Source organism: Nomascus leucogenys, chromosome 18 (assembly GCF_006542625.1).
Source record: "Nomascus leucogenys isolate Asia chromosome 18, Asia_NLE_v1, whole genome shotgun sequence".
Classification (NCBI taxonomy): Eukaryota; Metazoa; Chordata; class Mammalia; order Primates; family Hylobatidae; genus Nomascus; species Nomascus leucogenys.
In genome coordinates this window covers 20,322,200-20,332,775 of record NC_044398.1, presented here as the reverse complement: position 1 = coordinate 20,332,775, position 10,576 = coordinate 20,322,200, and the positions used below count along the sequence as shown (strand labels likewise).

At 47.3% G+C, this 10,576-nt stretch overlaps 1 protein-coding gene across 1 annotated transcript in view; it reads left to right on the top strand.

The window, feature by feature from the left end:
• The first annotated feature begins 224 nt into the window (after positions 1 to 224).
• The window catches only part of NPFFR1 (neuropeptide FF receptor 1), a 37,117-nt gene continuing 26,765 nt past the window's right edge, over positions 225 to 10,576 (top strand). Inside the window, exon 1 of the mRNA XM_003271199.4 lies at positions 225 to 559. Within this exon, the coding sequence (XP_003271247.1) occupies positions 553 to 559 (7 nt within the window). The 5' untranslated portion in view covers positions 225 to 552. The remainder of the gene's footprint in view (positions 560 to 10,576) is intronic.

The following is a 10,576-nucleotide window of genomic DNA, read 5'->3' as shown; positions in this document are numbered from 1 at the left end:
GGAAGGCCCAGAGTGCTGGACCCGAGGCTAGGGTGGGCAAGGATGAGGAGTGGGGACAGAGGCTGGCATGTGGGACACGGGAGAGAGGCGGGGAATTACGGGACACCGCTGCCAGGGCTGCAGTGGGAGGAGGGGTGTGTCCCCTACTTCGGAGGGGCGCTCGGGCTCTGTGGAGAGAGCGCCATGCGGGAGGCGGGCCCGGGGCGCCCTCGCTCGGCGGGCACAGGTGCGCGGGTGCCATGACGACTGCGCCTCACGAGCCCCCTCCTTCCCCTGGTCGCAAGGCGCGGGGCGGCGGGCGGCTGAGCTGGGCGGGCAGCAGCGCTGCGCGGGAGCCAGTCAGCCCGAGGGGAGGGAAACCGGCCAGGGCCTGGGTCCTGGGAGCGCACGCCCCCTGCCCACCTCTGCCCGGACAGACCGGACCTGCGGAGCGCGGAGGCAGGGGCGCAGCCCGCAACCAAGTGCCCGGAGACCGTCCCTCTGCCCGCTGGCCCGAAGGGGCCCGCTGCCTCCCGCCATCGGAGACCGCCTGAGCCCGCAACTGGGGGCAGCATGGAGGGTGAGTGGTCCCGGGGCTGGGGGCCAGCCGTGGGGCTGGATACCGACTCCGGGGCATGGGGCCGAGGGAAAGGAGAGGGGCCGAGCAGCTGATCACCCACGGCTGTCCAGAGCCAGACGGTGTGACACTCTGTGTGTGACAGAGACAGAGACACTGAGAGAGGGAGAGAGACCTGGGGTACCCATGTGTTCACAGTGTGTGTGTGTGTGCGTGTGTATGTGAGACAGAAAGACAGACAGACAGAAAGAGACAGATGGAGAGAAAGACCTGGGGGTGTTCTGTATTCATGTTGTGCCTGTGTGTGTGAGAAAGAGAGAGAGACAGAGACAGAGACAGAGACATAGAGACAGACACTGAGAGAGAGAGACAGAGACAGGCAGAGAAACACTTGGGGGTGCCTCTGTATTCATGTTGTGCTTGTGTGTGTGTCTGTGGGTGGGTGGGTGGGTGAAAGAGAGAGAGACCTGAGGTGCCTCTGTATTTATGTTGTACATATGTGTGTGCATGTACAAACACACACACACACACATACAGAAAGAGAGAGTCCCTGTTGTGTGTGTGCATGCACACAATCCCTGCTGTCTGAGCAGAGAATCATTTGAGACCAGGTGAGGAGGTGAGGACAGCTTGGCTATTAGCTTCAGAGGAATTGTCACTGACTTTGTCTGCTTGAAGGGGTGGGGTTGTTGGGGAGATGGGATTCTAGAGGTGATATCCTCCACGCAGAGAGAATTTCTCTCCCTAGGGAAAGGAGAGTGAACCATGGACCTTACCTCCAGGATTTTAAGGGATAGCAGACCAAGGCATAGGCTGCTTGCTCCCACCTTACCAGAACCCTCTCTCAGCCATTGTGGACAAGGGGAACCATATTTAGGCTAAGAAACTGGAAAACCAAGGGCTGGTCCAGTGTCTTGCTAGGTGTCTTTGAGATAGTGCCTAAACCTTTCTGTGCCACTGGTCACCCATCTATTGAATGGGGGAACTTAACATTCAGCTGGCTTCACAGAGCGTCTGTGAGGATAAAATAAGATGTGTTGTACAACACGCCAGTATAAGACAGCTGTGGCAAGAGGTAATAAAACCCCAAAATTCCAATTAGTAATTGCAAACACTGCTGTTAAAAAATAAAATCAAGTTTTATAGAAAATCTTGCGAGGCTGCACTTGTAGGTTTCCAATGAGCCAGGGTATGAAAAGCACACACACAAAAGAGGCAAGAAGGAATCAATAACCCAGGAGGAATCTGGAAGATTGGCAGGATCTGTAAGAATGGCGTTAGCAAAGAACTGAAGCTCCAGTGAACAGAAGTCAGGGGAAATTGGCAAAGACAAGAGCAAAGAGCTTTCAAAGTCTAAGAAGAACAAGAAGGAATCTGCTCTGGCTTAGGCTCAAGGGCAGGCAGAGCAAGGCACAGGCAATTTTATTTCAAACTGTGGAATAAAGAGGATAAGGAGGAAACTGAGACCCAAGATAGTCAAGCGATAGGAAGAAGACATCAAGACACCTACAATGAGCTCACTCATTGAAGCCCAGACATATGACATCCCAGGGACCCAGAGGTATTTACAGATATAATCATTGCTTTTGAGGAAACTACAGAGAATGAAGGAAGTGTCAGAAAACTGAAGGTGGGCAAATGTCCTGATTTTCAAAAAAGGGAAATATAAATTTTTTATCTAAAAAGCCTCTGCACTGCTAAGATTAGTTTTGACCTCTATTAAAATTCCAGAAGAAATGATCAAACACAGTGTACACTTAGGAGACAACAAAGCACTCGCTCAGCTCAGAATTTGAAAAAATTCTTTCAAATTCTGAGCTGCACACTTGCAAAGATGTGTGCCTGAGCGTTCATCTCAGTGCAAAATTGGAAACCATCCAGATAGCCATAAATTACGTAAACTAAATAAAAAATGAGACACACCTGCAATGGCATACTATGCAGACATTAAAAACTGTGCTCAGGAATTTCTTTATTGACATGGAAATATGTTTGCTACCTACTGTCAGTAATTAGAAAAAAAAACCAGGTTTTTGAATGCATGTGTAGTATGATCCCCTTTATGCAAAATTACATAGGTTTATTATTGGAAATATACATATACAAGTGTATACGCAAAGAGGTAGTCACTAGCATCTTTGTTTGATTCTCCTGCTTCTGAAAGCAGACCCTAAGACAAGAGCTTGGATATAGGGAGTTTATTTGGGAGATGATGCCGGGCAGTGGAAGTGAGGGAATGAGGAGCATGAGATGAAGAAGGGAGAAAAGGCAAGAAATGGGTGCCTTAATAAGCTGGTTTTAGCTGTGGGCAACTGGGGGGTTCTATCCTGCTGGGGACGCTCTGAGAAAAGTGCAGAGTGAACCCGAGTTTTACCCCACCTGAGAGGTGGCATTGGCTGCTTCACCTCGCCACTGGTCTAGCATTGCCCCACTCCTGCGGTTTTGGGTTGTCCTTTTTTGTGACTTCAGAGAAAGCAGAGCAGAGAGACTCCCAGGTGCAGACTTGGTGGGGCGCTAAAAATTTGAGGAACCATTCACCCCAGCTGAAATCTTTGGGCCAATGGGATGTGGCAGGCAGAGAGCATCACAAACACAGGGGTTATCTCTGGATATGAGGGTTCTGTCATGTTTACTCTCTCTTTTGCGGTGCTCAGAATTCTTTGTTGTTGTTGTGGTTGTTTGAGATGGAGTCTCGCCCTGTCGCCCAGGCTGGCATGATCTTGGCTCACTGCAACCTCTGCCTCCCAGGTTCAAGCAATTTTCTTGCCTCAACTTCCTGAGTAGCTGGGATTATAGGCATGTGCCACCACACCTGGCTAATTTTTGTGTTTTTAGTAGAGACGGGGTTTCACCATGTTGGCCAGGCTGGTCTTGAACTCCTGACCTCGTGATCCGCCCGCCTAGGCCCTTCAAAGTGCTGGGATTACAGGCATGAGCCACCACGCCCAGCCTAGAATTCTTTCATAATAAGCACAACAGAACAAAAAAGCATTTTCAAAAAGAAAGAAAATAATGTATTGTTCATTAGAAGCCTATATTAGTACTCACTAAGAACAAATCCAGGAGCTTAAACAACTCAACAGCAAGAAAACAAAAAACCCAATTAAAACATGGTAAGAAATCTGAATAGACATTTCTTGAAAGAAGACATACAAATGGCTAACAGGTGTATGAAAAAATGCCCAATATCACTGATGATTAGGAAAATGCCAGTTAAAACCGCAATGAGACATCATCTCACACCTGTCAGGATGGTTTTACCAAAAAGACGAAAGATAAGTAAGTGTTGGTGGAGATGTGCAGAAAAGAGAACCCTTGTGTGGTGTTGGTGGGAATGTAACAAATTTGCACAGCCATTATGGAGAACAGTATGGAGGTTCCTCAAAAAGCTAAAAATGGAATTACCATATGATCCAGCAAGCTCATTTCTGGGTACTTACCCCCAAATCTGAAATTAGTTACTCGAAGAGATGTCTGCACCACCAGGTTTATTGCAGCGCTATCCACAATAGCCAGGCTATGGAACCAACCTAAGTGTATATAAACCGATGAATGGATGAGGAACATGGGGTATGTAAACACAATGGAATACTATTCAGCCTTTAAAAAGACAGAATTGTGTCATTTAAAACAACATGGACAGTATTGGAGGACATTATACTACCTAAAATAAGTCAAGCACTGGCCGGGCACGGTGGCTCAAGCCTGTAATCCTAGCACTTTGGGAGGCCCAGGTGGGCAGATCACGAGGTCAGGAGTTCGAGACCATCCTGGCCAACATAGTGAAACCCTGTCTCTACTAAAAATACAAAAAAAAATAGCAGGGCGTGGTGGCGGGTGCCTGTAGTCCCAGCTACTCGGGAGGCTGAGGCAGGAGAATGGCGTGAACACGGGAGGTGGAGCTTGCAGTGAGCCGAGATGGTGCCACTGCACTCCAGCCTGGGGGACAGAGCCAGACTCCGTCTCAAAAAAAAAAAAAAAAGTCAAGCACAGAAAGACAAATACCACATGTTCTCACTTATATATTGAATCTAAAACAATAGAACTCATAGAACCAGAGAGTAGAGTGGCTCTGTGGTGGGGGAGAATGGAGTGATGGTGGTCAAAGAGTACAAAATTTCAGTTAGATAGAAGAAATGGTTTTCTTTTTTTGAATTCTCTTGCACAGCATAGTGCATAGAGTTAATAATAGAGTATTGTACATTTCAAAATTGCCAAGAGGACCATGTGCAGTGGCTCATGCCTGTAATCAGAGCACTTTGGGAGGCCAAGGCGGGCAGATCCATGAGTTTGAGACCAGCCTGGCCAACATGGTGAAATCCCATCTCTATTAAAAAATACAAAAATTAGCTGGGTGTGGTGGCACACACTTGTAATCCCAGCTACTCAGGAGGCTGAGGCAAGAGAATTGCTTGAGGCCAGGAGGTGGAGGTTGCAGTGAGCTGAGATTATGCCACTGCACTCCAGCCTGGGCGACAGAGCAAGACTCCATCTTAAAAAAAAAAAAAAAGATTGAGTCTGGGTGCAGTGGCTCACGCCTCTAAATCCCAGCACTTTGGGAGGCTGAGGTGGGCGGATCACCTGAGGTCAGGAGTTTGGGACCAGCCTAGCCAACATGGCAAAATCCCGTTCCTACTGAAAATACAAAAATTAGCCGGGTGTGGTGGTACACATCTGTAATCCCAGCTACTTGGGAGGCGGAAACATGAAAATCGTTTGAACTTGGGAGGTGGAGGTTGCAGTGAGCCAAGATCTCTGCACTCCAGCATGAGTGACAGAGCGAGACTCGGTCACACACACACAAAAAGATTGAATCTTACTAAAAAGAAGAAAAACAAAAACTAAATTTCAGATATTTCCACCACAAAAAATGTTAAGTATTTGATGGATATGTTAACTGGCTTGATGTAATTACTCCACCTTGTATACATAAATTATACCATTGCTTTGTATCCCCAAAATTTATACAATTATAAATTGTCAATTGGCAATAAAAAACTTAAAACTTATTTTAAATCTAAAAAAATAAAAAATAAAAATCAAGTCAATACCATTTGGAGCAACTGTTCATAAGACACAACTGGCTGGTAAATGTTTTTGTAACTCTATCCAGCTGTTAATTTTACACAGCTATTCACAGTGTACACGTTTTACTAAATAATATTTCCAAAACAAACAAAAGAACAAATCAAGCTAAACCTACAGATTTCCTCTTCCAGAATGGGTTTCTGAGAGGAAAAAATGATGAATACAAAAGTTCAGCAGGACACTGCCAAGATCTCTCAGAAAAACCTTGTGAATTGATTGAGAGACGTAGGAGGGATGCTGGAGGACCAAAAACAAGGGCCTTATGAAAGGTTTGATAGCAGCCTAGGGGTCCCTAGAACTCCGACCCTGATATGACATTAATTAATAATTTAGAGAGAAAATAAAAGGCATGCTTATCAAATCTGTGGATAGGAGCTGTAACACCCACAAGGCAATAAAGTCAAGATTTAAGGTTATCTCAACATACCAAAATGCTGGATTAAAACCAAGAAAATGAAAGGTACATGTAAGTGAAATGTAAAGTCCTGAATTTAGGTCTCAAAAAATTAATGGCATACATTTAAGATGGGGGAGATCTGGCTTTTATTCTTGAGGAAAGTTACGGGGCAGGCTGGGGGGGTGGGTAGGGGAGGTCCCAAAATGGACTGACCATGAGATAGGTCTGGAGTCCCTCTTGCTGTACACCCTCAGATGTGGGGAGATGGGGATGATTCTGGGGACAGGGGCTCACTCTTGTTCTGGCTCCTGGGAGCAGAATTGGGACTGGTGAGGGAAGGTTGCAGTAAGACAGTTCAACTCAACCTCAGGAAGAACTTTCTATCACTTAGGGCTGGCCGAGCATCTGTCTTCTCACCAGTTCCCATATCCAGCTTGAGCAAGTGGAGGCTGACAGGTCTGATGACTGACTAGGGGACAGAAGAGATAATTATTGGGTGGCTGGATGAAAACAATGGCCTGGAGGGGTCTCTGAGGGCCCAGAAGACTTCCCCCAACATCTAGAGACAGACACTGCAGTCTGCCAAGCCCCCTGCAGAGTTGCTGTGGTCAGCCGGGCAGTAATCCTTATTTGCCTTCCCCACTGGGCCTTGACTGTGATGTTATGCTGTGGGACAAATCAGCAGAAGGGCAGCAAATCAGATCCACTCCCCAGCCTGACCCCAGCCAGACCCCAGCCCAACCCCAGCCTTTCTGGGAGCCCCCAGGGGCCTCCACAGCTGCCCACCCATCCCGGAAGCTCTGTGGCTGAGAGAGGCCCAAAGGCTGGGAGGATATACACCCGCACTGGCTGGAAGTAGGCACAGCTATGGGGAAGTGGCCATGTGAGGAAGGGGGTCACTGGAGAGAAGAGGGGACAGGAGCATGCCAGCTGGTGTCCCTCCTGCACAGGACACAGTAGATCTTAGAGGTCCAGGTGGATGCTGCTTCTCCATATGCTCCTTGAAAATGCTCCTGCCAGAGTCTCTGTGCCCTGTCCTTTTCCACAAAGCATATCATCATCCTGGGGCTGCCCACCAGCCTGGGAATTGAGCAGGGAGACAACATGACCCCCATTTAATAGACGATAAAACTCAAGCCCAGGAGGCACAGATTGCCCTGGTTTGAACCGCAGCAGGTCTGCACAAATGGTCTAGATTCTGGGGACACTGTGGGGCTGCAGCCTCCATGAAGTCTAGCTTTCCAGCTTTGTCCTGAAGACCTTTCACGACTTCCTGTCTTACTGGGAGGGAAGAATGGGAAAGGTCTCAGCTGCTGCTGGGGAGGCAGAGGCCAGATGGGTGTAGGCCTGGTTCTCACTGACCATGATCTGTCTGATGGCAATCTGTCCTGCTTCCAGCAATGAGTTGAGGAGATATACTTACAGTAAGTATTTCTACTACAATCATTGAGTGGCCCATTCTACCTTAAAAACTTTGGGCTATTAGAGCCAGGCGGTCTATGTAAGCAGCTGCTCAACTCTGAGTTCACAAATGAAGAAACTGAAGCAACAGTGAGTGGAACTGACAACACAGCTAACTTCTATCAGATCCCCTTAAGATACAAACATAAAGAATTAGCCTACAATCCCAGCACTTTGGGAGGCTGAGGCAGGCGGATCACTTGAGGTCACAGTTTGAGACCAGCCTGGTCAACATGGTGAAACCCCGTCTCTATTAAAAATACAAAAATTTGCTAGGCATGGTGGTAGGCGCCTGTAATCCCGGCTACTCGGAGGCTGAGGCAGGAGCATTGCTTGAATCCGGGAGGTGGAGGTTGCAGTGAACCCAGATCGCACCACTGCACCAGCCCGGGCGACAGAGTGAGACTTCATCTCCAAAAAAAAAAAAAAAAAAAAAAGATACAAACATTCAGTCTTTCACGCTCAAAAGCTTTTTGTAGCTCTCTCGTTAATAACTGAAATTGCATTATTACATTATTAGAGCTTTCCTTTTTCTAATGTAATGTCTGACTCCTTTTGAAATGCAAAAGCCTAAAAGAGACGCAGCCTTTGTTATGAGTCTTTTCCTCATCCATGTGAACAAGTTTATCAGAATATTTCCTAAAAGAAGATTCTGCTAGGGATGGGGAGAGAGAGAACGTTAAGTAACCTAGGACTCCAAGCGGTGATGCCTCATTAGGAGGTAATGGATCTCAAAGGGGTTAGGTGTCCTCTTCTATTATTTCTCAATTGAGCACAGAGTGACCCTGGTTCTGCCTCTGGCCACTGTGTGCCTGGTTTTAGGCAAGGTTTTAGGTGATATATGCGCTGTTCATAAAGTGTCAGCTTTGTAGCAGAAGCCTCAGGAAGGCAAAGTTCCCTCCAAATCAAGGATTCCTAATTGCTGCTAATGGACCTTAGAGGTCTTTATATGTGACCTGATGATACCCAAAGAGGATGAGAAAATGGATGGAGGTGGCAGAGCCTAAGCAGGAGCTCAAACTCAGAATAGGTCTCCTGGCTTATTTGATGCACCCTGAATCCCAGATCCCAGGAAAACCCGGAGGTCTACAACTACTGCATGCTGTATTCTTAGAGCAAGTCTCTTTTTGTCTTTGAGTTTTGATTTTCCTGTGAAATGAAGATAATTCTCCTTTCCTTGTCAGAGATAGCTTGATGTCATACAAAACAAATTTCAAAAATAATGGAAATACTGTCTAATAGTGCCTATGGGATACAGCTAAAGCAGTGCTTCTAGGAGAATTCATAGCCTTTAGTACCTAACTTATCAACATACATTAATCATATTTATGTTCTAGGCCCTGTGCCAGAAAATGAGGAGCATTTCAAGCTGAACAAGGCATGGTTTCCACCCCTAAGACATTTCTAGTTTAACTAAAAGAAAAAAAATTCTCTACACTTAGCTGAAGCAGGACGTGAAATGTGGCCAGCACTGCAAGTAAACTGAACCGGCAGACCTTGAGGAAGCAGCCAGCCGTTGAACCCGGAAAGGTGCTCCAGGGCATATGTTTAGCCTTTCCAAGAGAAAGAGAGAGGGAAATCCCTGCCTCCCCTTTACTTTCCCCTCTTCTCCTACCTTAGGCCTCTTCTACCTCCACTCTCTAAGGCCTGGAATTCTTTTAAAAAGACTGAGAGTATAGGCTCGGTATGTGATAAAGGCAGTTCAGTTTTCACTATGAGGTAAATGACTTGTATCAGAACGTTTTCTGAATACAAGTTTTGATGGGTAAAACCAGAGACCTCCTGGAGGAAGTAAGGAGAAATAAAAAGGCCTCAGAGTAGAGAAGTATAAAGAGGGACTCGTCTGGGGACTCCTGATGGCTGTATTAGCAACTCAGCCCTCAAATTCTTTGGCCTTTGCCAATCCAAATGATTCTTGGAAGAGCAACCTGCTCTCACTCACCAAAAAGAGGCCAGGCTTGCAAAATCCATGTTGCTGTGGTGGGTGCCTGGGACGGAGGGGCTTTGGTTCAGCCTGCAAGAGGAACAGTAAGAGGTTGCAGTTCTCAAGAAGCCTCCTTCCTCCTAGATCCTCTGCCACATCCACTTTTTACTCTCCTAAGCAGTGCTAAGAAAGCTTTTGCCAAGGCTTGCTTCCCTGGGAACAAACCCAAATGAACTGAAACCACACTGTGCCCTCCTGGTTCCCCACAGCTGCCTGGCAGATAGCTAATGCAGTCAATAAGCAGTCTGAAGTTCTGCAAGGCCCTTTGTAATTTACTCTGCTGTCTCTCTAATGTATTAACAACTCCACGAGGTTGGGAGAGGCAGGAAGCCCAGGTCATCCACATTCGAAAGCCAAGGAGAACACAGGGATGAAGTAGCTCTCCCCAGTTCTCTTAGGAATACCAAGAGGTGGCATGGGGGCTTAGGGTCCACTATCATCAGTCTCCCAGCCACCCCAAACTAACTATACCTCCCTTTAAAAATTGTACAAAAGCAGCTTTAAGACAAGTTCCCAAGCTTCTCCTCCAAACCAAGTTTCCCAGCCCCCTAACCTCTCTCTCTCTCTTTTTTCTTTTTTTCGAGATGGAGTCTCACTCTGTTGCCCAGGCTGGAGTGCTGTGGTGCGATCTCAGCTCATTGCAACCTCCACCTCCCGGGTTCAAGCAATTCTCCTGCCTCAGCCTCCCAAGTGGCTGGGATTACAGGCATGTGCCACCATGCCCAGCTAATTTTTTGTATTTTTAGTAGAGATGGGGTTTCTCCATGTTGGCCAGGCCGGTCTTGAACTCCTGACCTTGTGATCCGCCTCCTTCCATCTCCCAAAGTGCTGGGATTATAGGCATGAGCCACTGTGCGCAGCCCCCAACCTCTCTTATATGCAGCCAGTGACCACCATGGGGCCAGCTCTCCAGGCCACGCTTTCTGATTCCCAGGTCAGTATCCTCTCCTCTCTGCATTAGCACAATCTCTGTTGAAGATTACATGGCCTGTTAAGAGACAGCGTGTGGGATGGTGTTGGGGAGGGAGCTGGACGCAAACATCTAATCTAGGGAACAGGAACCTTGGGGGTCTATGGTGCTGCCCATCTC